This window comes from Chelonoidis abingdonii, chromosome 2 (genome assembly GCF_003597395.2).
Source record: "Chelonoidis abingdonii isolate Lonesome George chromosome 2, CheloAbing_2.0, whole genome shotgun sequence".
NCBI classification, from domain to species: Eukaryota; Metazoa; Chordata; order Testudines; family Testudinidae; genus Chelonoidis; species Chelonoidis abingdonii.
This window is the reverse complement of record NC_133770.1, coordinates 133,830,895-133,858,628: the sequence shown is the minus strand read 5'-3', so window position 1 is coordinate 133,858,628 and position 27,734 is coordinate 133,830,895. Positions and strand designations below refer to the sequence as shown.

Below are 27,734 nucleotides of genomic sequence, written 5' to 3'. Positions count from 1 at the left end.
TACATCAAAGATGAGCACATGCCCCCACAACCTGGTTCAAGCACAGTGATGCCACACCCCATGTCATAGGGACTCCTTCAGTGGCCATATCACCAACAGTTTTAGGGGGCACCTATAATGTCTTGTTTGGGGGACTACAGAAGAAGAAATCCTTCTACCCTATCTATCTCTCCTCACCTTCCTCAGGTTCAAGAATCCTTTGAAGAGCAGGAGGCCAGAGCAGATAAGGAGGCTACTCCACAGACAAATATTTCTTTTTCTTCCCCAGATGAGATGGTTATGCCTCCCCTACCTTCTGTAGCTGATGATTAATTTCCAGGGGTTAATTAAACATTTATGTAGACTCTTTACAGATCCCCTTGAAGAAAATCAAAGAATTGCAGCATAAACTCCTGGATATCCTTCAACGGACTCCTTCTGACCATGTTACCCTGCCCATCAATGAAGCACTACTGGATCCTGACAAGGCCCTGTGGCAGAGCCCAGCAATGATACCACCAACATATAGAAGGACCAATAAAAATATGTCCCAGCTAAAGACTCTGAATTTTTTTCCCACTCATACTGCATCCAGCTCCCTGATTTTGGAAGCAGTGAATGAATATGACAAGAAACACCATATTAAAGCCACTCCATACAATAAGGATCAAAATATCTCGATTATTTGGCCATAAGACATACTTCTTATCCTTTTCAGTGACTCAGATAGGCAGGTCTGGACTCAACCCCAGATAGCCAGGTTTTAAGTTTACTTGTGATGTACAGCAGTGAGGTAACTCTGTGCCTACATACAAAACAGGAAGTGAAAGTCAAAGTTTGATGTTGTATGCTCAAAGTAATACACATATTTATTTGTTGAACAATATTGCAAATTATTTGCACTGGTGCTTCTTTCAAATGGATGTCCGAGCATTCATGTCAAATAATTGTATGTGCCTGTAGCTGAAAAAGCTGTCATTCAGCATAGGTGAGAGTGTCCTCATCCATATACACATACCTGAATATACGTAAATAATTTCACATTCAGATAACCACAGGTGAATACATTTTGTTGATCATTAGCCTGGCCTCCAATATAGAGCTTTTAGATAATTTGGTAGGTTTTATTCTAGAGGGTGTAATAAAAATAGTATTGCTTCCACCAGATTGACCCATATTTTTTTATATAAAATAGCCAGCTCAGGACTGGGGAAGTGCATAGGCTTCTGTTTAAGAGAGCTGTATGCTTCTCAGCTAGGGTCGAGGATCTGGGCTAAAAATTTTAACCTGACACGATCACTTTAAACTTGCAGCAGTGTGAGCACAACCTTACAGTTCTTTTGAATTTTATTTAATAACCTAAAATTATTTCAATCTCCTCCACCCCATTTATTTATATGGTTAGGGGGCAGATATTCAATGAATGTTCTGTTATACGTAGCTCCCTGAACTAAACTTTACAAAATGCAGTCTGAAATCATTCACGATTAGATATTACAGCATACTTTTTAAAAATGATTTAGGCCTTTATTTTATTGTTTGAGATAGTAGAATGGTAATTTGTAAATATGAGTACTATATGCTAGAGTTATGCAGAGTATTCACAGTAAAAGCTGAAGCCACGTGAGACTCTTCTGGTTTCAGGTTTTTCATTTAAAAATCAGACTGTTTACTCCAAAAGATTCAAAACCCTTTCAAATTATCCTACATTTATTTTGAATGAACTTGGGTCCATTTTCCAGTAGAATTAGGCTACTTTATAGTTTCGCATTTGAAATCATGTGACATTTTTTAATTTGCCTGGTTTTGACACAAGAATAGGTGAAATTTGATAGTGAGATCCAAGTTTTGCTTTGGGCTATTGGGTTGATTTAACTCAAATCAGAAACTCAAAGCTAACTTAGTTGTTGAATAAAATTATCTCTGTTTCCACTGACTCCTGGAAAGTGAAACAAATGATTTTTACAGCCCTCTATCTACTACTTTACACCAACCCTAAAAAAATGCAGTGAAGACAGGACTTACTCATGTACTGTAAGAAAGATGTTAGATGAGTAAACACACAGTATCTAATATGGTTCAGATAAATTCATTTCATTTAAGAGAAGTATCCTGAGATCACACAGAGGTAGCATGGTGTGAAAATAAAAATCCATTAAATAAAATTAGATAGGCAGAGGAACAAAGCTAAAGAAGAAACAGAGGCTGATAATGAACCAAACCAGATAAAGAGAAGCAATCTGGAGATCTGATCTGAGATATAAGAGAGTGCCTTTTGATCGCAGGAGTGAAGAACAATGCCAGAGTAACAAGAAGGTGCCTTCTGTTTTTTATTTAAACCAACATCCTGCATCAAACCTGGAACATGTATTTCTATAGGTCTATGTTGCTACTGATCAGTTACGTAAATTAACAAACTGGAATCGTCTGCCTTGAAGATCTGTGGTAAATTTATGGTAACATAGTTACACTTTTTATTGCACACATGCACACAAGTACAGTGGGGAAAAAATGTAATATTGCTGTGATAAATGTAACATCCTGTAGAACATTTACAATGCTGAATTTTCAGTTTCAGAGGGAAAGTTGCATTTTTTGTGGTCTTTGCCATATATGGGACAGATGCTCAGCTGATGTGAATTGACATAGCTTCACTGAAGTTAATGGAACTATGCCAGTTTACACCAGATGAAGATCTGGCATGTATCCTGTCCTTATTTATAGCAAGACATTTTCTTTTTCACTCTGATGTGGTTCATTTGTAAGACTTATTTCCATTATTTCCCTCTCTTTATAACTAATACAGACAACTGGTCCGACTGGTCTGAGTGGTCTGATTGTGATTCATCCAGAGTCCAGTTCCGCATTCGTCAGTGTATCATTTTATTTCCTGTGGGCAACCAGTGTTCTGGGAACACCACTGAGAGCCGAGCTTGTATTTTCGATTCTAACTTCATACCAGGTAAGATCATTTACTTTTAAAGAATAAGTGAAATCATTCACAACAACTCTGCTGCACAGTGCAGAAGGGAGCCAAATCACAGAAGCTATGGAAACTGCCTTGGAGGAGATGTCCCGATGCAAAAGACAGGTGTGCAGTATGCTTCTCATTCCACCACTTCTTAGCTATATTTGAGAGTAATGTAGCCGTCCCAAACTCATTTCAGTAAATTTCACTACACTTTGTCCCCATTCATGCGTTACTGACCTGAACAAGTCCCTTTCAAAGTGGTTTCAGATTTATAAGAATACTCCTGTTCTTGGAGCACAATAGGTATGGCCAGCCCCAAGCACATGCAAAGTGTCCCACCAGACAAAGCCTCTTGGTTTTATACTGCTCAGTTTTTTGTCAGTTGTTTCCCAGAATGCACACCTGACGCCTTCTAACTTGAAAGATGGATTTTGATGGACCAAATTATAGGGCTAACAGCCTCACATCAATCCCAGGCAGGATAATGGAGCAACTGATACAGAACTTGATGATCAAGAATTAAAGGAGGGTAATGTCATTAATGCCAAACAACACAGGTTTATGGAAAATAGATCACTTCAAACTAAATTGATATTTTTAATGAAATTACAAATTTGGTTAATAAAGGTAATAATGTTGATTGTAATATACTTAGACTTCTGTATATTTGACTTAGCACTGCACAACATTTTGATTAAAAAACTAGAATGATCCAAAATCAATATTGCATAAATTAAATTTATCAGTGATCTGGAAGAAAACATAAAATCATCACTGATGAAGTTTGCAGATGACAAAAAGATTAAGGGAGTGGTAAATAACGAAGAGGACAGGTCACTGATACAAAGTGATCTGGATTGCTTGGTAAGCTGGGCAAAAACAAACATCATACATTTTAGTATAGCCAAATGTAAAGTTATATATGTAGGAACAAAGAACATAGATCATACTTATAAGATTGGGGATAGTATCCTGGGAAGCAGTGACTCTGAAAAAGATTTAGGGGCTGTGGTGAATAATCAGCTGAACATGAGCTCCCAGTGCGATGTTGTGGCCATAAAATGCCTAAACAGGGGAATCTCAGGTAGGAGTAGGAACATTATATTGCCTCTGTATTTGGCATGGGTGCAAACCATTGCTGGAATACTGTGTCCAGTTCTGGTGTCCACAATTCAAGAGGGCTGTTGATGAACTGGAGAGGGTTCAGAGAAGAATCACAAGAATGATTAAAGATAGGTAAATATGCCTCAAGGAGCTCAGTGTGTATAGCTTAATGTGGAGAAGGATAAGGGTGACTTGATCCAATCTATACATACCTACAAGTGGAACAAAAAAAATGGTAATAGAGAGCTTTTCAATCTAGCAGCAAAAGGTATAATAAGAGCCAATGGCTGGAAATTAAAAGCAGATAAATTCAGACACGAAATAATTTTTTAACAGGGAAGGTAATTAGCCATTAGAACAATTCACTGTGGGTTGTGGTGGATTCTCCATTTGATGGGAATTTTAAAATCAAGGTTGGATGTTTTTCTAAAATTGCTGCTCTGGTTCAAACAGGAATTAATTCAGGGAATTTCTATATGTTATGCAAGAGGTCAGCTTAGACAATCACAGTGATCCCATCTGGCCTTAAAATCTATGAATCTATGATTGAAACCCCCCAAATAGCAGAAATGTACCATGTCCCTGTGCATGATTAACATTATAAGTAACAACAATGTCACAAACTGAAGAAAACCTTTAGAACCATACTGGTCAACAACCCTGACAACCTTCACCAGATGATAAAGCTTTCTTGTATACTCAGTGAACAATGACACCAAATTTTACACAGGTTTGTTCACCATGTATTCACACCTCCCTGGTATTGCTACTACCACACTAATATGAAAAAGGAGCTTATTCGAGGAGGGTGAATGTTGTCTTAATGGACATCCTGGCCTTCATAAACTCGCATGTAAAATTCCTATGGTATTTAATAAGGGTGAAACCAATGGGGTTCTGTAGAAATTAAATGTTATTCTATACATATTATTCTGCAAACCCAAGAGAATTTAATAGGAAGCTACGTCCTAAAATTCTTAAAGTAAACTTTAGAGTGAGATTCACTAGAGACCTGCTCCTGCTCCCATTTAAGTTCATGAGAAAACTCCAGTTGACTATAATGGAGCAAGATCAGGCCTCAGGTGCAGGAAAGAATGGGTGACAGGATTGTTTTAAAGCCATCTTTACCCCTTCCACATTCTGAGCCCCAGGACTGCTTTAAGTTTCAGAATGTTATTGTTCACTAGTAAATCTATGAGTCCTAGGGCTTGGTCTTCATTACCAATTTATGTCTGTATAACAGCGTCACCCAGGGGCATGGATTTTCCACAGCCCCGACTGACATAGTTATACCAACATAATCCCCAGTGTAGACAGTGCTGTGTCGACGGGAGAGCTTCTCCCGTTGACATAGCTACCAACTCTCCGGGAGGCGGAATACCTATGCTGACAGGATAATCTCTCCCATCAGTGTAGGTAGCATCTTCACTACGCGCTACAGTGGCGCACTAAGGGCTTGTCTACACTGGCAAGTTTTGTCAATGAAACTAATGTCAACAAGGAAAAATCAACAAAAGCAAAGTCGCCAAAGCATGTCTACATTTGCTCCTTCTGTCAACAGATTATGTTCACATTCGGGGCACTGTTGTTGCCAGCGAGAGCAATGGACTGTGGGTATGAATCCCACAGTGCCTGGCAACACCATCCGTTGCTAGGTGTTATGGGAATGCGAAAATGGAGCGTGGTGCATCCTGGGACATGCAAAATGTACCGTCATGCACCGCTTTGTGTCCCAGCCTCCAGTGGTTTCTGGCTTCCTTTCGTGCCATTTTTACAGCTGTCAGTCTTTTGTAGTGCAGGCCAGTATCTGCAGTTAGAGAGGATGGATCTCACATTTCTCTCCTATGTGCTGTTAGCTGTCGTGAGAATATCACACATGGCAGCACAGTTACTTGCAGTGTTACTAGCAAAGTTACTGAGAGAGGATGAATCACAGGCACCCAAGTGTGATATGGACAGCAGCTACTTATCAGTGCTTTGTGCACTCACAGAGCAGCTGCCATACGGTAGATTGTCACTTTTGGGCTAGGGAAACAAGCACTGATTGGTGAGATCACATTGTCATGCAGGTGTGGGGTGATGACTAGTGGGTACAGAACTTTAGGATGCATAAAGAAACCTTCATGGACCTATGTGCTGAGCTGGCCCCCAACCTGCAGTGCGAGGACACCAGACTGAGAGCTGCCCTTTCGGTAGAGAAGTGTGTTGCAATTGCAGTGTGGAAGTTGGTGAATCCAGACTGCTACCAGTCAGTTGCAAATCAATTTGAAGTCCACTGTTGGGGCTATATTACTCCAAGTGTGCAGGGTAGTAAATCACATCCAGCTGCAGAGGACCATGACTCTGGGAAATGTTCATGAAATAGTGAATAGCTTTACAGAGATGGGTTTCCTTAACTGCGGTGGAGCGATTGATGACACACACATTCCAATTTTAGTGCCAGCCCACCTTGCCTCTGAATACATCAATAGGACAAGATACTTCTCCATGGTGTTGCAGGAGCTTGTGGATCACCGGGGACGTTTCATGGACATCAGCGCAGGCTGGTCTTGAAAGGTGCATGGCGCACGCATCTTCAGTAACAGTGACCTATACAGAAAGCTGCAGGCGGGGACTTCCTTTCCAGACCACAAGATCATAGAGGGGGATATAGAGATGCCCAGAGTAATCCTGGGAGACTCAGCTTACCCCTTACAGCCCCTGGCTCATGAAACCTTACACAGGGCACCTGGACAGCAACAAGGAGCGTTTTAACAAGAGGCTGAGAGGTGCTGCATGGTAGTCGAATGTGCCTTTGTCCATTTGAAAGGTTGCTGGAGGTGTCTCAATGGCAGGCTAGACCTTACTGAAGATAATATTCCCATGGTCATAGCCGTGTGCTGCAGTTTGCATAGTCTGTGTGAATCTAAGGGTGAAATGTTTGCTCAAGTGTGGAGCACTGAGACAGAGCGCTTGGCTGCACAGTTTGAACAGCCAGATGCTAGGGCTGTCAGAGGAGCCTAGAGGGCTGCTATTAACATCAGAGAGGCTTTGAAGAACCACTTTGACAATGGGGGGGCACTAACACATGTCTGTTGTGGAGTTGCTTCCCTGGTGCATCCATGTACAATTTTCGGGCCCAAGCTCCATGTAACAAAATGCTTTAGAAGCCTGTTCCCAAGGGTGTACTGATTGCTATTTTGTAGAACACAGAATAAAAATGCTGTACCATTAAATACTTTAGCCTTTATTTATTGTTAAAAAGGGTAAAACCTCATAACTGTGAAGCTCCAGCTATCATTGTGCAAGCTGCGAGGGAGGTGAAGTGCTGTGAAGTGAAAAGGAATATCTGGGCATGGGGTGGGGGGGTTGGCAAAGAGTTGTGAACGTGTATGTGCTGCAGTAGAGGTCGACCATGGATCTGCACAGTCTGCAGCTGTATGAAAGACTTGAGCATCTCTGTCTGATCCTCCATAACTTTTATCATCCGCTCTGTCGCTTGCCCAGCAAATGCAGCATTCTCTTTTCTGTCTTGCCTTTCGGCTTCCCAGCACTCTTTTCATTCCCCAGTCTGTCTTTCATCACACTGCAGCACCTCCCAAAAAACTTTGCTGCGCTTAAGGCAGGGGTTCTGAAACTGGGGGTCGGGACCCCTCAGGCGGTTGTGAGGTTATTACATAGTGGGGTTGTGAGCTGTCAGCCTCCACCCCAAACCCTGCTTTGCATCCAGCATTTAATGGTGTTAAATATATAAAAAAGTATTTTTGATTTATAAGGGGCATCACACTCAGAGGGTTTCTATTTGAAAGGGGTCACCAGTACAAAAGTTTGAGTGTCACTGGCCTAGGATTCTTCCTTATCTGCCGAAGCCAGTTGGCAGGGGTGCATGGTGTGTTCCTCAAGGTCTCTGCTGAACAGAAGAGGGATTGTTACATTCCAGCAAACGACTGAAACATTTTAGGAACAAGGGCCTTTTGCTAGTAGAAATCGCTTTCTCTCTGAGACTCTAGGCAGGCACACAGCTCTGCGAGCACCCCAATCATGGTGAGTGTCGGGAGATGGGAGGAGACGGTTGTGCTTATGGACAAAACGGTCACGGCTTGCAGGACAGCTTTGCAGGGAACTCATTCTTAAATTATCACACACTTTTTCACAGTGGTTGCTAAATGGCATGGTACAGTTTCCTACAATGGAACTAACAGGGCTGCAATCCCTTGGAATCTGTGGCAGAGGATTAACAAGTACCTCTTGGAAACTTTCCAGAGTCTCTCTCTAGAGGTCTCGGTGTCCATCGATACCCTGCTTGGCCATGCAGATTAGTTACACAGGGAAATGTCCAGATCACAGAAAAGAGTACCTGCCTCCCACTTTTTGATTCCCCACACAAGCCATGGCAATTTACCCCACGTCTCATCTGCTTCCTGCTCCCCATTGAGCACTTCTAGAGTGGAGAAAAGTTCCTGGCTGCCTGCCCCACCGGGTGGCCCTGGTGGGAGCTCCACATCCTCTCCTAGCTCAACTTCTTCATCCAGAATTTCAGCCTCCGGGTTACCCCCTCTTTCTGCTGCCTCTGAAGTATCCACAGGGCTATCGGCGATGGAGGTGGGGTCACCACTGAGGATAGCATTCAGCTCCTTACAGAAGTGGCAGATCTTAGGTGCACCACCAGACCAATGGTTCTCCTCATGCCCCTTGTGGTTTGCCCGCATCAGCTCCTTTATCTTCGCTCTGCATTGCTGCATGTCCTGATCATAGTCCTTTTTGCACAAGCCTCGAGAAATTTGCCCATATGTGTCCCAATTCCTACGGATCACTGAGCAGACTCATCTTCCACGTATGCTGATCAGATCCAACAACTCAGTGGTAGTCCAAGCAGGAGCACGTTTGGTACAATAGCCAGCCATGCTCACCTGGGAAGCTTATTTGGGAAGCCAGCAACAGGAAATGAGATTTAAAATTTCCGGGGCTTGCAAGGAAGAAGGGCAGGTTGGCTGCAGGGCAGCGGAGTTCAAACCGCTGACCAGAGCGGCAGCATGGGAATTGTGGGACACTTTCTGGAGCCAATATAATTGAAAAAAAAGCTGTGGTGTCTACACTGGCTGTTTGTCAACAATAAAGTGAGGGGAAAAGACAAAAGTCTCTCACAGGGGTGGAAGTTTTCTGTTGCCAAAACTAGGCGTTTTATTTACTAAAAAGTCACATTGCAGTGTGTACGCTATCGCTGTTTTGTCGCCAAAAGGCAGTTTTTGGTGACAAAACTTGCCAGTGTAGACAAGCCCCAAGTATAGACAAGTCCTATGCTATAAGGGAAATTGCTGAACAGCAGTCTTTAAATAAAAAAAAAATCTTATTCCTTAACTTCCTAAACATTAACATATTCCTCCACCAGAATTAGGAGTGAGGGGTCTACTCACCTATTCACCTTACTCCTCATCAGCTAATAACTACGCAATTGAGAATGTTGTATAAAAATGAGACATTTCACACAGGTATCAGATTTCCCCAAGTCTCTTTCCTTCCCATCCCTCTTGTTTTTGACAGCTCTGTGGATATTATGTGGTTTAATATGACAGTACCCGATTAACCCAGTCTTGAAAAATTGTCATGAAAATTTAGGAGTTTGAGCATAAAATTTACTCACCTGTCCTTTACTGTGGTCATTGATGATGATGATTATAAATTAATGATACTTTATTAATCAGAAAATAACACCTCAGGAAAAGGATCAAGTAGAATTTTGCCCGGCTTTTTAACCAAATAGTCTTGTACCTCATAGGGACTGGAGGCTTCCCAGTTATTATATCTGGACACATAAGGCCAGATCTTCTGATGCTATAAATATGCATAGTTCTATTGATTTAATGGAGATGTGCTGATTTACACCAGCTGGGGATTTGGCTATTCAATATAACAACATTCTACATATTCTTTTCATTCTGCTTAGTCTGCATTGCTTTCTGTATTCATTGTCTAAGAGATAGGATTTGGTTTTTACTTTTCAGGACTTTGGAGATATTCATCTAATTTGCACAACCTTTGTGTGTAAAACAAATAACCATATACTATAGCAGTTGGTACGGAAATCATTTCATGCCGTGCATTACTATTAGGTTAATAACTGGTTGCAACATTAAATACATTTAGCTGTGCCTCAGGTCTTTAACTCCTATATGACTGCTAAATACCTTGATAAGACAATTATATCGTGTCATTTTTCAACATTTCCTCAGATTTACAACTGTATTATGTGTTTTTATCACTGCTGTCTCTTAAATCCCCAAAACAGTATGGGTGGCAACACTGTATTGCTATTAAAAATCATCTTTCCCTCTATGCACATAAAAAGCCAGTAGTCTATCCACAGACAAAATAATGACATCTTCCTCTGTAATTTGAAATGTAATTATGTTTGCTCAGAACCGCAACCTTTTTTTCTGTAACTTAAAATGTATGCAATACAGAAGTATGAGATCAGTAAGTTTAAATGATGTTTGTTTGTATAACTGTTTCACAGTAAATAGGAATAAATTTGAAACCAGTAACATTTTTATTTCTCATCCAAAACAAATGAAAAAATATCAATGTGAAAAAAGGAGGATTCTGGGAACTCCCACATCATATTTCTTCATCTTCCTTGTGGCTTTAAAACAAGATTTAGTAAGACTGAAATACTATTAGTATCCCAGTTACTAGAATTTAAAATGCACATGGCATTTTGGACAGCACTCATTTTTTAAAAAAATATGGAATGAGGAATGTTTGATTAATAATAAACTATTTTATTACATTATCGAAACCACCTGCTCTCTGGCCTTCCCAATTCCCACCTCCACCCCTTCAGTCCATCCAGAATGCAGCAGCTAATCTTATCTTCTTTCCCCATACCTTAGACCGAGAGTTCTCAACCTTTTTCTTTCTAAGGCCCACCCACAACATGCTATCAGAACTGTCCTGCCCACCTGTGCCACCACAACAGTTTTTCTGCGTATAAAACAAGGGCTGATGTTAAGGGGTAAAAGCAGGGCAATTTCCCGGGGCCCCACAAAGCTAAGTTGCTGAGGCTTCAACTTCAGCCTCACATGGTATGGCTCAGGGCCTTGCAATATTCCTTGCAGTCCTCTGTGGTGGGACTTTCGCTTTCTGCCCAGGGCCTTAATGAGTCTAATGCCGACCATTCTTGGCTGACCCCCTGAAACCTGCCCGTGGCCCCCCAGGGGGCCCTGGACCCCTGATTGAGAACCACTGCCTTAGACCTCATAATTCTCTCTCTTTGAATGCTTCAGTTCCCTCCCCCTCACCCATCAAATCAAGTTTGATTCCTGTCCTTGCTTTCAAAGATCTATCCCCAACACCTGCATATCCTCTCTATTCAAACCACCTCTCCTCTTTACTCAGTTAGTTATGCCAGTCTCCCCTAGTTCCTTTTTTCCCTCCTCTCATGCCTTAGTTTAGACCTTCTTCCACACCATCCCACGTGCCTGGATTGAGCTCCCTCTTCCAGTATGTTGGGTTCCCTCCCTCTTATCATCAGCTTCCTCCTGAAAAGTTGCTTCTGTGATGCCCACAAATGCTAATCTATATCAGCATTACACTATTGCCATCATTTGTATTTCCCAGCATGTTTTTTATCTTCCTGTCTTTTGGTTTGTAAACTGCTTGGGGGCAGGGATTATCTGTGCCTTATCCAGACAAATTGCGCTGTCAGCACATAACCAACAAAAATAATATTTTGTCTGGACTTGTAATTTCGTCTTTGAAATGTGCCAAGATTCATTTCACAGCTGAATGAAGATAATGCAGAAAGGGTCTGAGGCATGTAAAATGTGCAAAGTCCAAGATCTCTGTTCCACATCTACTAGTAAAGTATGTACTTCAGCATAAATTGGGACTAGACATAGAATCAGTTTTAAAGCCAGTTCTAGGAGTGTTGCCCATGATTCTTTTCTCTGTGTCCAGAAATCTTTTCTTGTTAGTATAACCCGCACACACACCTCAAATCACCCTAAAAACCTACCAAAACAATATTGGGGTCTGGGGTCTGCTTAACTGGCTCTCTGAATACACAAGTGTATATTTTGTCTCTGTTCTTATAGAAATTCTTCAAGAGTTTGCACATGTCGATTCCACTGTAGGTGCGTTATCAGTGCACAGTTGTTGGGAATTTTTCCATCAGCGATACCTATCAGGCTGGCGTATGCACCTTCTTCTTCGAGTGATTGCTTATGTGTAATCCACAGTAGTGCTCACCACATGCATCAGTGCCTGAAGTTTTTCCCCTGGCAGTAACCATAGGGGGGAGCGCCCCCCACGAACACTGGAGTGGCGCCTGTCTGGTGCAGTATAAGGGGAGGTGCATGCTCTCCCCACCCTCAGTTCCTTCTTGCCGTGAGTGAAGGTGTGTCGGAACTTCTTAGCCCAAACCTTGCTGTAGCTTGTCCCCAGAACTGTTCATTCAGTAGTACCTGTAGTCAGTTTAGTTTTTAGTAAAGTTTAGTTAATTAGTGAAGCCGGGCCGGGGATGCCCCGTGCCCTGGGATTTAAGTCATGTGGCTCCTGTAGACGTTCTGTGCCAAGGAGTGACCCGCACACAGACTGTCTGCGCTGCTTGGGAGAAACCCATATCAGCAAAAGGTGCAAGATCTGCAAGTCATTTAAGACCCAGACCATAAAAGAAAGGGACATTAGACTCCGGCCATCCTAATGGAGTCGGCACTGGCCCCGACCCCAGCACACCGTTGCAATCCGGTACCCAGCACTGTGGTGTCGGTACGCAGAGACACTCCGATACCTTCGACTAGTTGGCACTGCTCCCTTTCCATGGAGCATATCAAGAGGACCGGAAAGACTCCCTCTTCACAATGGCACCGAGAGAAGACTGGGACAGAGACTAGGCCCATGTTGGATAGTCCTCAGTCCCCATCGGGCCCTTGTCCTCCGACTCACGCACAGCAGAGTAGCCTGGCCCCTTCAGAGCAGACCTCTCTGGAAGTCCGGATGCCATCCACGCCCAAAGCCCTCCAGGCGGCTAAGGACGTCGTGTCCATGGCGGTGCCAGGAGTGCCACTGATGTCAGCCCCACACTGCAGAGGCAAACCACCCCTGGGATCGCCACAGTCACCACTGACCTGGTACTGGTCTCGGTCAAGGGAATGTTCCTGACACCACTCACCGCCCAGTGACCATTCAAGGCTCAGTCCATATGGATCGCCCTCAACGCCAGCTGGATTGTCTGGATTGGTGCCATCTGATCGGGACTCCTGGCACCACTCGTCTTCACGGAGCGAGCACAGACAGGACCGTAGCGGATGTTGCCAACGGTCCTCATCTTGGCGGTACCACAGTCGGTCGCAGCATGATCATCGATGCTGTTCCTGCTTGGAATCCTGCTCAAAGTCTCTGGCAAGGCACCGTAGCTCCGGACATCAATCGCTGGCTCCTCACCATCGTGAGACTGCTCATGGAGCAGGCACTACCATCAGTGCCATTCTCCCGCTTCAAGGTCACAGTCCCATGGTTGACGTACATCCCGGCACCCCTGGTCTACAGGCAGCAGCGTGTCATATGCTGACTCGACCTCCGCTCACAGCCACCTGTCTACAGACCAGGCAGGCCAGCCTGATCAGCTGGCCCCGCCGGCGCCTGAGCAAGTGCAGTGGCACTGTGCGTCGTGGCCGGCCAGTGGTACCAGTGGGCACCATGTACGCCGGCACAGCCCTCAATGGGAGCTCACTCGGTGGCCAAAGCGTCGGAAGCACCGTCGGCCTCCATCCCTAGACCACTGAGGAAAGAGTCGACGGAACCCGCTTCCTCGGTGCCGTGCCCAAAGTCTGACCAGGGGATGGATCCTCTGGTGCTGGCCGACACCCAAAGCACTGCACCAGCTTCCTCGCCCTGTCTGGAGGAACTCATTGCGGCCCCGCCCCACTCCTTCTCGCAAGAAGACTACTGGGCCCATCAAGAATTACTAAAAAGGGTGGCAGCGAGCCTCCAACTCCAGGCAGAGGACATGGAGGAGCCCTCAGACGCCCTGTTCAATGTTCTGTCCCCCTCAGCACCGGGCAGGGTGGCCTTGCCACTCCATGAAAGAGTAGTGAAAATTTCACGTGCCCTGTGGCAAACACCAGCCTCATTGGCTCCCATCTCTAAGAAGGCGGCGCACAAGTACTTTGAACCCACTAAGGGGGACAAGTATTTGTATACCCACCAGGCGCCCAACTCCTTGGTGGTCAAGTCGGTCAACCACACGGAGCGATGGGGCAGCCAGCCCCAATCCCAAAGAACAAAGACTCTCGGAGGCTGGATGCTTTTGAGAGAAAAATTTATTCATCGTCAAGCTTCCAGTTTAGAGTAGCAAATCATCAGGCTCTCCTGAGTCGCTACGAGTTTAATCTCTGGTGATCCCTCCCCAAGTTCTAAGACTCTCTCCAGGAGCACAATAGAAAGGAGTTTAAGGGACTCGTGAAGGAAGGGGCAGCTGCCACAAGGGCATCCCTGCAGGCCACTTCGGATGCAGTGGAAACAGCTGCACAGTCCATGGCTTTGGCGATGTCCATGAGACAGGCATCCTGGCTTCTGCTCTCTGGGCTATCCAGCGAAGCGCAGTTGCTGATGCAGGATCTCCCTTTTAATGGGAAGGCATTGTTTGTGGAGGAAATGGACACAAGGCTGCACGGCATGAAAGACTCCCACACGACCCTCCAGGCCCTGGGCATCTATGTCCCTCCTCTGGCAAAACCCAAGTTCAAGACACGGCAGGCTCCCGCTCACGCCACCCTCCCGAAATACAAGGCTGCCCTTAAGAAGCAACAGGACTGTAAGAAACGCCTGCAAAGACAAAATCGGTCTGCCCCCCAGCCTGGGTCCTCTAAGGGCAAGCAGGCGGGTAAAAAGCATTTTTGACGGGATGCTCGGGTACCCTGCCAGTTTTCAGCGGGGATCCACCCCCAATAAAGCTCCCTTTCTCCAATCGGTTGTGTGCATTCCTCTCGAAATGGTCGCGGCTCACCTCGGACTGTTGGGTCCTCAACACCATCTCCCGAGGTTACAACCTCCAGTTTACCTCCTACTCGCCCAACCGCCCCCTGCCCCATCCCTCTTCGGGGACCCATCGCACGAGGCTCTGCTTGAGCAGGAGGTCAGGAGGCTCCTAGAACTAGGAGCAATAGAGGCAGTGCCCAAGGAGTTCCTGGGCCAGGGGTATTACTCCCGACATTTCCTTATCCCGAAGGCCAAAGGGGGGCTCAGACCCATACTGGACCTGCGAGATCTGAACCAGTACTTGGTAAAATGGTTTCCCTGGCCTTCATCATCCCCTCCCTGGATCCCAGGGATTGCATGCAGCCCTCGATCTACAGGACACTTCCTCCATTTTGTAGTTGGACAGAATCACTACCAATTCACGGTCCTCCCATTTGGTCTGTCCACTGCCCGCAGGGTCTTTACAAAGTGCATGTTGATAGTAGCAGCCTATCTCAGGCACCGGGGGGTCCTGATATTCCCCTATCTGAGCAACTGGCTGGTCAAGAGCACCTTCCAGTCTCAGGTGAGGGATCATGTGGCACTTCTCCTGTCCACATGCACCGCCCTGGGCCTGTTGGTAAACAACACCGAGTCCACATTAGTCCCGGTCCAACACATAGAGTTTATCTTGGCACTCCTGGATGCAATGTCAACCAGGGCCTCTCTCCCCCTAGACAGGTTTGAGACACTGAAAGCGCTCGTGGACTCGATTGTAAGGTTCCTGGTGATGACATCCAGGTCCTGCCTACAGCTACTAGGTCACATGTTGGTGTGCACGTATTTGGTCCACCACGCCAGGCTCAGGATGAGGCCCCTCCAGCTCGGGCTGGCCTTGCTGTTCTCCCAAGCCACGGACAGGTTGGACAAGGTCCTCACCATGCCAAACTTGGTGACTGCCTCCTTATGGTGATGGTCCACCCCAAGCAACATGCTCCAAGGGGTCCCATTCAGGGACAAGGCCCTGTCCATGGAGCTGGTGTCTGATGCATCGGACCTGGGTTGGAGAGCCCATGTGGGGAATTTTTAGACCCAAGGCCTGTGGTCTTCGTAAGACCTGACCCTTCACATAGACGTCAAGGAACTCAGGGCGGTGCGGCTGGCATATACAGCCTTCCGCTCGCACCTGAAGGGCAAAGTAGTCAGGATTCTCACAGACAACATGGCCTTGATGTTCTATATCAACAGGCAAGGCAGGGCCCGATCCTCCGCCCTCTGCCACGAAACCCTCGGTCTGTGGGAGATCTGTATAACCCATGACATCCACCTAAAAGCCTTTCACCTACCGGGCACCCGGAACATGAGGGCGGATCGCTTGAGCAGGGACTTTTCCTCTCAACATGAGTGGTCCCTACACCCAGAAGTGGCCCTCCAACTTTTCCAGAGGTGGGGAACTCCCCAGGTGGACCTATTAGTGACCCAACAGAACCGACGATGCCTCCGGTTCTGCTCAGGGAGTGACTGGGGAGGGGCACTATCTCTGATGCCTTTATCCTGCCCTGGTCTGGCCCACTCCTATATGCCTTCCTCCATTCCCACTGATCAGCAGGGTCGTAGAGAAAATAAAGACAGACAAGGCCAGGGTCCTCCTCATTGCCCCGGCGTGGCCCAAGCAGCACTGGTACGGGACCCCTTGGGCCTGGCAGTGGCTCTGCCATGGCCATTCCGCTCCGCCCGGACCTGCTCTTTCAGGACCAGACCCATCTCTTCCACCCCAGCCTGAAAGCTTTTCACCTCATGGTGTGGCTGCTCAGTGGCTAGGTGACAAGGAGAGGACATGCTCAGCTTCAGTTCAGCATGTCCTCCTTGAGAGTAGGCGGCCCTCCACTTGCCGTTCCTACATGGCAAAGTGGTTTCGTTTTGCTAGGTGGGCAACGGACCAAGGTGTATCCCCAACAGCCGCCCTGATCCAGCTTACCTCCTCCACCTGAGGGCCCAGGGCCTGGCGCCCTGGTCAGTCAGGGTGCATCTGGTAGCCATATTGATTTTCCATCCCCCAGTGCAAGGAAACACTGTGTTCTCTCATGCTATGACCAGCCAGTTCCTTAAGGGTTTGGACTGGCTTTACCCTTATTCTAATTCTCTGGTCCTGCAGTGGAACCTAAATCTGGTGCTGGCCCATCTTACGGGACCCCTGTTTGAGCCGCTGGCCATGTGTTCCTGGTCTCACCTCTCATGGAAGCTGGCCTTCCTGGTTGCTATCACGTCGGCCAGGCGGGTCTCAGAGCTCAGGACCCTGACCACGGAGTCGCCGTATACTGTGTTTCATAAGGACAAGGTCCAGCTCTGCTCACACCCCGCGTTCCTCCCGAAGGTGGTCTCCGCCTACCACATGGGTCAGGACATTTTTCTACTAGTCCTTTGCCCCAAACCTCACGCAACTAATGAGGAACTTTGCCTCCACACGCTCGATGTGAGGCAGGCTCTGTCATTCTACCTCAAGTGAATCAAGCCATTCAGAAAGTCCTTGCAGCTGTTTGTCACCTCAGCTGAGCATGTGAGAGGCCAGCCGATTTCCACTCAGCGGCTGTCCAACTGGATCACCTTGTGCATCTGCTCCTGTTATGAGCTGGCGGGTGTTTTCCCACCGCCTATAGTTAGGGCACATTCGACGCGGGCACAGGCCTCGTCGTCTGCCTTTGTGGCCCACATCCCTCTTCAGGACATTTGTAGGGCTGCCACGTAATCTTCAGTTCACACATTCACCTTGCATTATGCAATAGGCTCCCAAACCAGGGATGATGCCAGGTTCGGCAGGTCGGTACTCCATCCTGAGAACTTATGAACTCCTTCCCACCTCCAGCAGATACAGGTTGGAATCACCTACTGTGGAATACACATGAGCAATCACTCGAAGAAGAAAAAACAGTTACATTTTCCATAACTGGTGTTCTTCGAGATGTGTTGCTCATGTCTATTCCACATCCCTCCCTCCTTCCCCACTGCTGAAGTTGTCTGGCAAGAAGAAACTGAGGGTGGGAGGAGCGCGCAGCTCCCCTTATACCATGCCAGGCAGGTGCCACTCCAGTGCCAACAGATTCGACTCCCCCTTGGTCAGAGGAAGTAGATTTGTCATCAGATTCTGAGGATGGTTTTTGTCACTACCTAGTTGCATACAGCATGTATCTTTGGGTACCTGCAAAACCTGGTACCTACTGGAGCTTCACAAAAGACTAACGGCCCAGACATAATTGGGTCCCAGGCCCATATCCATGGCTATTCTGGAACCCTTGGGGTTTCCAGCTGGCCTCCAGGTCTCCCCATCCCGCTCATTCTACTGCTTTGGATATGAATGAGGAGTAGCCACATTAGAAACAGCAAGTGTCCTCTCTTAGTACTGAGTCTGGTACTAAGCAAGAGGAAGTCCCTTCAGCAGATCTGCCTATAGAGGAATTAGAGGAAGCTCTACCTCATCACAGTTGGATTCCTCTTTCTCATCACCAGATGAGACAGTTGTATTGGAGACCACTTCTCCCCCACCTGATTATTACAAAGCCCATCAATACTTAAGGAGGATGGATGTAGCTCTGGATATCCAGCCGGAGGAAGCACTGGATATTCAGCTAGACTTGTGGTCTGTGACAGGGTGCCACCTGATGTCCTGGGGTACCACTGAGACTACCTGTTCCACCAGGCTGGGCCCCCTCAATCTGTCCTACTGTGCCAGGCTCACAAGCCTCCTCCAGCACACACACAGGGAGGGACACACCCAGCTGCAGAAGGACAGTGTAAGCCGGTGCTTTCGGGGCCCGTCCCCTCAGGTGCAACAGGGAGCCAGGGCGCCTCCTTCCAGGCGGCCGGATGGCTCCGGCTCCGCTCCCGTACTCGAGGCCTGAGCAAATAGCAGTCTATAGGCCCTGGCCCTCAGGCAGGGCAGGGCAGCAAACAATCAGGCTCAGCTCAGGGGCTGAGCAAACAGAGTCTATAGCCCAAGCCCTCAGGCAGGGCGGGGCAGCAACCAGTTCAGGGGCTCTGGCCCTTTGGAGCAGGACAGAGCAACAAACAGTTCAGGGGGCTCTGACCCTTTGCAGCAGGGCAGAGCAACAAACAGTTCAGGGGGGGCTCTGACCCTTTGTAGCAGGGCAGAGCAGCAAACAGTTCAGGGGCTCTGACCCTTTGTAGCAGGGCAGAGCAGCAAACAACTGTAGCTCTGGGTGAAGGGGGATACTGCCACCCGGTTACAGGTGGCAGGGGGAACGCAGTCCCACCCACTCCTCTGCGTTCCAGCCGGGGGCCCTAGTAGCGGCTGTCAGTGGGGATCCGCTCCGAAACACACTGACTGGGTGATCGGTAGGGATCATGGCTGATACACACGACCATAGGCTCGGGGCCCTCTGCGGCCTGACTGTGGTCAGCCGCCCCCGGGCTACTTCCAATCTCCCCTGCTCCTGGTACCTGTCCTTCCTCGACGTCTGTCAGTGGGTCCCAGACCATGGGTTCCTCGGAGACCTGGGCAGCAGTAGGGTCCGGTGGTTCCTCCGGATAGCCGGCACAGGGTCGTTGCGGCTGGGGTTCCTCGGGGTACCTGGCGTGGGGCAGGTCCGGCCAATGCTCCTCTGGATAGTGGGCCCGGGGCAGCTCCGGCCAGCGCTCTTCTGGATAGTGGGCCTGAGGTAGGCTGGGCCGAGCGGGAGCTCGGGCCTCCACGTCCATCCTGCTCAGCGGCCGGTGCTGAACTGAGCTCTGAGCCCTGGCTCTTATACTTCCTGCCCCGCCCCTTGACTTCCGGGGGGCGGGAACAGGCGGTAGTGGCTCCGCCCATGGGGGTGCTTGTTCTGGCTCGTTCCCCTCAGGTGCGACGGGGAGCCAGGGCGCCTCCTTACAGACAGAGACACTGAAATCACTATTGCATGGGAAGGTTTTCAGCCAGGGAATTGCCCAGCATTCAAGTGTACTCCCCCTCTGGAGGGTAAACCCAAATTGTATTGTCTTGCGCTGCACCAAGAACTGTCCAAAGTAAACTAATTGAAATTCGCCCGCTACCTCACTGTGGAGACAGATGACAGCTTTTTGCCAACCCTCAGGACAGCCAACAGATCAAAGCAGATTAATTTAGTAAATAAACAAAAATTGCAAAATGAGCATAACACACTAGATAGGTAGATTTCAATGCCAAAGAGAAAAGACGCCAAAAAGCTAAACCAGTTTGGTAGGAAGCTTTGTTCTACCTGAGGTCTCCTATTCCGAACTATAAACCAAAAGACATAATTGGATCATTACAATGTTAGCCTGTGGGATAATATTTTAAAGACAAGAATTCTACACAGTGGTAGAAGGCGGCAAATTAGTGATCATCTTAGATGCATCTGACTGCAGCTCAGCCATGGCTTTGGCCATTACTATACAGCAGTGTTCATGGCTGCAGTTGTCTGGTTTCCCCCAGAAGTTCAACAGACCTTTCAATACCTCCTATCTGTGGATTCTTCACTCTTTTCTGAGAAAGTTGATGAGAGGCTGCATAGTCCCAAGGATTCAAGAGCGACCTTTAAGCCGCTGGGTATTTATACACTAATAGCAAAAATTAAGCTATTTTGCCCACAGCAGTCCTCCATGTATCCAGTTTTCATGCTTTGTATCCAGGACCTATCCAGAAAGAAGGGCAGAGGTTACAAGAAGTGTCGGGTATCTCTCTCCTCCTCTGCAACTGCCAGTTCATCTAGACAAGATGGGTCCTCCAAACAAGCATTTTGACACATTGGTCGAGGTCATACTACCAGTCCCAACAGTGCCATCTTTTCCCATCCCTATATTTGCCTGTCATCTATCCCATTTCCTAAATGCTTGGTCCTGCATCACCGTGGATCATCGGGTCTTAAGCACAGTGGAAGTGGGATATACCTTTCAGTTTGTTTCTGTTCCCACTCCCACCGCCCTTCCCTGTCTGTTATCAGGGACCACTCTCCTGAGGTCATTCTACTGCACGAGGTGCAATTCCTCTGACTTGTGGGGAATGTAGAGGAAGTTTCCCTGTTTCTTGCTACTTCCTAAGCTGGAAAGCAAAAGAGGGTCTCAGGCCTATTTTAGATCTAACAAAGCTCATGTAGCTTTTAAAGAAAACAAACTTCTGGATGGTCACTCTGGCCTCCATTATTCCTTCACTGGACCTGGGAGACGGATATGCTGCCCTTGACTTAAAGGATGCATATTTTCACATAGCAATTCATCAGAACCATCAAATTTTCCTCAAGTTCATGGTAAATAGATCCCACTTCCATTTTCAGTGCTACCCTTTGGCCCGTCATGTTAACAGAATTCATGGCTTATACTTATCGCCCCAGCAGGGTCCCAACAACACTGGTTCTCGGCTGGTTCTAGCACTATCGGTCAGACTGCTACTCCTGCTGGAGGGAGATGTGATCTCTCAGGACCACATCTTCCTCCTCAGTCACAGCCTGCAGGCGCTTCATCTGACAGCCAAGATTCTTCATGGACGATGCCTTTGGAACAGGTTGTCCTCTTGATAATTTGTTTTTCTGATTGATTTCAGATGCAAATTTGATTCTCATTGTCTTTGGCCTACCCTGATCTATTTACATTTGAGACATAGGCAGACAGGCAAATCAACATTCCTTTGTCTGGGAAAAACTTGCTTACCAAACGCTGCCTGGTTTCATGGTTTGAGCATATTTTTTAGTACATATCTACAACTTTTTAATTGTTACATCACACAGTGATTATGATGACCAGTATGATATAAGTTTTCATTTGATACCTTACATGACATTCTTTATAGATAAATACCATGGCAGCAATGTGTTAGGTATAGTGAGTTTGTCGGGCTTGATTGCAGTTGCTGTTACATGACAGCAAACACTTTTGTCAGTGGGCAATGAAGGTCTCATAGGTCACACTGATGTCAGATGAAACTTCGATATTTTCACCAGTAGACATGGGTCTTCATGCTAAAATAACATTATTGCACCCTTGAACTAGACTGTGATCTTTTTTTCCATTTTCCCATTTCAGAAACTCACCATTTTGTGGGAGAGAAGTGGCTTGCCAGTTAAAGAAGTTTCCTACCTCAGTATCTGCTATTTGTTTAACTCTTGAGACTTTTGAGACAAAAATGAGTAATGTTTAATGTTTTTTTTCATGGAACTAAGAGTGAAGATTTGTTTAGGGGAGTTGGCCAGTTTTGACTGAGGGGCAGGGGGAGGGTAATCTTCTCTCACAGCTCTAACCTGGAATGAATATGGTGAAATAAATTTTAAAAAAATCTTATTCTCAATTTAGTATGTCTTTGCTATGTTTTATCTACACATTGTAATTACATTATTTGTTTTTCTAGAAATATCAGTAGCAAGATCTAGCATCATAGAAGAAAAACTATGTGGTGGTAAGTTTTTCATTTTTCTGTAGCAGAATCTTTACCTGTTTTTTTTTTTTAAATGGTATAATTGATTCCTATTTTTCTCCATTTGTTTCATCTCTTGCTCCCTTCTCATTTACTCTACCTTCAAATTCCATATACTCATTACTTACATTTTCTGAGAAAAACAGACTGTAGTTACCAGAAGCTTCCTCATTAAATATCTGACTGCCACTGGCTACCTTTGAGTCAACAGCATGGTACCTGAAGTTCTTACTCTCTCCTTCTTGCCTCCTCCAAGGCAATCACCCTGCTCTCTGCAGTAGAAAGCCCTATTATAAGCAAGTTACTTGCAGATCAAAAATCCGGAAAGTCACTGCACCCAATCCAGGATAATAACTTCACTATCCACACTTGGGAGTCAAATGAACAACCATGAGTCATCTCAGGCCATGGCTACATTAGACATTTCAAAGCGCTGCCCCGGCAGCGCTGCGGGAGCGCTGCCGCGGCAGCGCTTTGAAGTGTGAGTGTAGTCAAAGCCGCAGCGCTGGGAGAGAGCTCTCCCAGCGCTGCTTGTAAACCACATCCCTTATGGGTGTAGCGTGCAGCGCTGGGAGCCGCTTTCCCAGAGCTGCCGCCCTGATTACACTGACACTTTACAGCGCTGCATCTTGCAGCGCTCAGGGGGGTGTTTTTTCACACCCCAGTTGCAGCGCTGTAAAGTGCCAGTGTAGCCATGGCCTTAGTCACCCATTTAATGTCTTAGACTGTATCTATAGCTCATTATCAGGCAAGCTGCCAAAAACAAAACAAACAAAATAAAAAATCCCCTGCAAAACAACCACAACGTTAGCAAAACAGGTCCTGAGCAGGAAGAGAAATTATTGTTAAAAAATGTAAAAATAAAATAATACTTTATTTTAGTTTATAATAATTGCACCTACTAAGTATTTAGCCACAATCAAAGCTCTGGCTGATTCTAGCATTCTTATGTACAATGGAAGCAATTTTTCATTAAAGGAAAGGGGAGTGAGTTCAATGGGAAAAAGTGAAGTCATCAGTGTGCACAATGTGTTGTGCTCTGAGATTCACTCTGAATTGATTGTTTTCTGGCTTCCTCACTTTTTACCAAGTTCTGTGTCTGGGGAAAACTTTTGCCAAAAGATAGAAAGTGATTCATGGGCCACTTTACATATATTAGTACCCAAGTTAGCCACTTAAATCCACATTTAGGCACCTAAAACTTGTTTGAGGCATATAAGTACAGATTTATGTGCCTGCTGAAAATAGGGCCCCTATGAATATCCCTTTCTATATTCCAGTGCTACTACCCAATTTTCAGCAGAGACACTATGGCCCAGATTTTGAGACACATATGTCCCATTACGATTAAGGCTACAATTGTGTACAGAAGTCACGGAATCCGTGACTTCCAGAGTCCTCCGTGACATTTTCCACTTCAGCCCTGGGGCAGCAGGGCTGGAGCTGGCAGTTGGCAGCCCCGCTGCAGCTCCCAGCCACCCAGGGGCCCCCGGACCTCTCAACCATCACAGAGGATGGTGGTTCCCTGGAGCTCCCAGCCCTTGGGCATGGTTTGGGGCCCCTTCGCAGCTGCCAAGCCACCACAAGCGGCAGAGCCCTCCCTTGCAGCTGCCAACCACTATTGGCAATGTGGGAACCCCACAGCTTCTCAGCCACCAAGGGCGGTGGGGGGAACCCCAGAGCCCCAGCAGCTGTGGTTGCTGGATCCTCCTCCCTTCCCAATTTGTCAGGGATATTTTTAGTAAAAGTCAGGGACAGGTCACAGGCTTCTTTGAATTTTTATTTATTTCCTGTGACCTGTCATGAGTTTTACTAAAAATACCCATGACAAAATCTTAGCCTTAATTATAATCAATGAGAGTTAAGCACCTAAATACTTTTGAGGATCTAGGCCTGTAATCCATCATTTGGGCACTTTTAGTCAATCAAATGTCAGTTTGTATAAAACTAAGCTGGGTAATCAGGATAAAAATTTGAACTACTTGTTGTTATCCCTTCATTCACCACACCAAACAAACACAGCTCTATCTTTGAAAAAGTGGTGCAAGGCAATGTAATTCACTTACCTCTGATTGATCAAGTAGCTGGTGCCAACTTCTGGTATGTGTGTGTGTGTGTCTGTCCATCTGTGTGTGTGTGCCTCCTGCTGTCTCTCACCCCTCAATGGCATCAGGGAATGAGCATCTGGCTCCCTCCCAGATTTTCAAGCCTTGGGCTTGCTTCCCAATTTTACTTCTTTGGGGGGGGGCACTACTCTACAGATCCCCCAATATTGTCTGGGGGCAGAGCAAGTGGAAAGATTCCTGCTTATACTGCTGTACATTACACTTCTCTTGAACTCTCAGGCTGAGATGCTTCAGCGTATATTGGACATTGGGAAATCCTTGTTCCCCTGTTCTCCCTACAGTGCTAATACTCCCCCTCCCACCCCCACTTACAAAAATAATTATGCAGGGTAGGGAAGTGAGCAACTTGGCCACACATTGAAGATATAGGAAGAGTGAGAGGGCCCACCAGGAGATGAATGGGGTGTTTGAAAAGCACCAGGCCATTGCCCCTGGAAGAAAGCACCAGATAAAGGAGACTTCCAGAGCCTTTTAGGAGAGCAGGATTAGGTGTCTTTTATTGGTTTTGATTAAACTTACTTGGATTTCAGCTTAGTTCTTTTGTTCTAAATTGTCCCTACTAGTCACTGAGTATAACAGAAATAATTAGAAGACCAACATTCAAGGAGATGATTTGATTCAATCAAAATGAATTAGGGTAGATAATATATCTTTTAAAAATACTACATGAAAATGGAAATGGCAATGTTGGATACTTTGCAGTACAATTTACAGAACTGAATTTAGGCAGAGATTTTCAAAATACTTAAAGAAATGCAATTAATTTCAATCGAAGTTGGGCACCTAACTCCTTTTGAAAACCCAGCCATAATCAATATTACAGTGCTACAGATGTGGTGATATAAGATGCTGATAGTGATCTCTAGGGATATGCAATGTATTTTCAATTACAAGTAAAAATCTTGACGATTGACATTTCCAAGAAATGCATAACTCCATGAGATACTTTATTCCCTTCTGGATCAAAGCACCTGTTTGTGTTTTTTTCAAATGTTTCAAAACTCTGATTGTGACTGCCTTAAAGGTAATGCTGTCTTTTGCTATCCGTTCTTCAGAGTTTAACATGTTCCACATGATTGCAGTGGGCTTGAGCAGTTCTATACTTGGCTGCCTCCTTACACTGCTTGTTTATACTTACTGCCAACGATATCAGCAGCAATCCCATGATGCAACTGTTATCCATCCAGTGTCGCCAGCTCCTCTTAATACCAGTATCACTAATCATATCAACAAACTGGACAAATATGATTCTGTAGAAGCCATCAAGGTAAGCAATGGATAGAGTTGTCTGTAATGTGTAGCTATGTATAACTGTATACAGTAATTACAGTGTACCAAAGGAATTCTAATGATACATTTTTACAGTGAAAGGTGGACTCAAGATCATACAAATATTAAATATACAAATACAGATGTTTGAATAACTAAATTAAATTCATATTTGTAGTGTAATAATTATAGATTTCTTATCACACCAGCCTATATTACACTGAAGATATTATCATGCATTGGCTGGGATGTACAATTTGTGCACCACTGACCTTTGTTGAAAGAAATCAGACTATTGCTCAAGTGTATCGTCCTCCAGTATCTGGTTTAAAAAGTAGATTTGGACCTCAAAAATCATAGTGGTACCTAATGGAGACTTTCCTTTAGTTCACATAGCAGGCAGCAAAAGCTTCTGATCTCCTTCTCATTATATGTGTGTGATTTAGCTGGTGAACAGTGACTTTCAAGAAAACATAAAATTATCACAGACAAAGTTTGCAGATGACAAAGATTAAGGGAAATGTAAATAATGAAGAGGACAAAGATACAAAATGATCCAGATTGCTCAAGCAAACAAATACATGCTTTAATAAGGCCAAATGTGAATTTATACATCTTAATACAAAGAGTGTAGCTCTTACTTACAGAATGGGGGACTGAATCCTGGGAAGCAGTGACTCTAAAAGGAACTTGACATTCATGCTGGGTAATCACCTGAACATGAGCTTCCAGTCCGACACTGTGGCCAAAAGGGCTAATATGACCATTGGATATATAAAATAGAGAATATAGAGTTGGAGTAGAGAGGCTATATTACCTCCGTATTTGGCACTGAAGTCCACAGTTCAGAAAGAGTGTGGATAAATTTGAAAGTTTAAGAGAAGAGCCACGAAGAGAAGGTTAAGGAGTGACTTGATCACAGTCTATAAGTACCTACATGGGGAACAAAAATTTGATAATGGACTTTTCAGTTCAACAGACAAAGCTTTAATAAGATCCAATGGCTTGAAGTTGGAGCTAGATAAATTCAGATGGAAATAAATTGCATATTTTTAACAGGGAAGGTAGTTAATCTTTGGAACAATTTACCCAAGCCTTGTGGTGGATTCTCCATCACTGGCAATTTTTTAAATGAAGATTCGATGTTTTTCGATAAGATATGCTGTAGTTCGAACAAGAATTAATTCAGGGAAGTTCTGTGGCCTGTGTTATGCAAGAGGTCAGACTAAATGATCACAATGGTCCCTTCTGCCTTATAATATTTGAACCAAATGTGTGATGGGTCAGATCTTCAACTGGTGTTGATCTGCATAACACAGTGTGAATCAAGCTGCATAAATTTGTACCAGCTGAGAATCTGGCATGATATCTACACTACATTGCCATAGATTATAAATTCCTCTGTAATATTTCACCTCTTATATCTAGGCTTTGCAGAATTCAATTTTTATTTTATGTAGTTTCAATAGATAATGTCAATGTTTATTTTTAAGCATTTTTTAGAGTTTTCTCTATTTAAATTTTCACAGATGTGCAAAATTGTGAGTTTTAAGTATTTTTTGGTTTTAGCAATTTAAATTTTCACAGTTTGGGGAAATTATGGAGGGAGATCTGGGAATGGGAGAGGGACAGACAATGACATTAGATTTCAAGATTCTAAAAGTTGAAGCTTTATAACTGTTAAAATATCAAGTGTCAACATCACATGTTAAAACACATAAAGTAAATATCCTTATCTAATAAATTCTGAATCAACATTTTTTCTTACTTTGCCTGTCTAAGACCTGGTCTACATGGGGGGGATCAATCTAAGATACACAATTTCAGCTATGAGAATAGCGTAGCTGAAGTCGATGTATCTTAGATCGACTTAGAATCACTTACTTTGCATCCCTGCGGCACGGGATCGACGGCTGCTGCTCCCCCGTCGACTTTG

The 27,734-nt window shown here is 45.4% G+C and overlaps 1 protein-coding gene across 1 annotated transcript in view; it reads left to right on the top strand.

Moving 5' to 3' along the window:
- The window catches only part of SEMA5A (semaphorin 5A), a 641,391-nt gene that overhangs the window by 610,208 nt on the left and 3,449 nt on the right, over window positions 1-27,734 (top strand). The window contains exons 19-21 of the mRNA XM_075062673.1: window positions 2,786-2,941; window positions 22,338-22,385; window positions 25,585-25,796. Coding sequence (XP_074918774.1) covers window positions 2,786-2,941; window positions 22,338-22,385; window positions 25,585-25,796 — 416 coding nt within the window. The remainder of the gene's footprint in view (window positions 1-2,785; window positions 2,942-22,337; window positions 22,386-25,584; window positions 25,797-27,734) is intronic.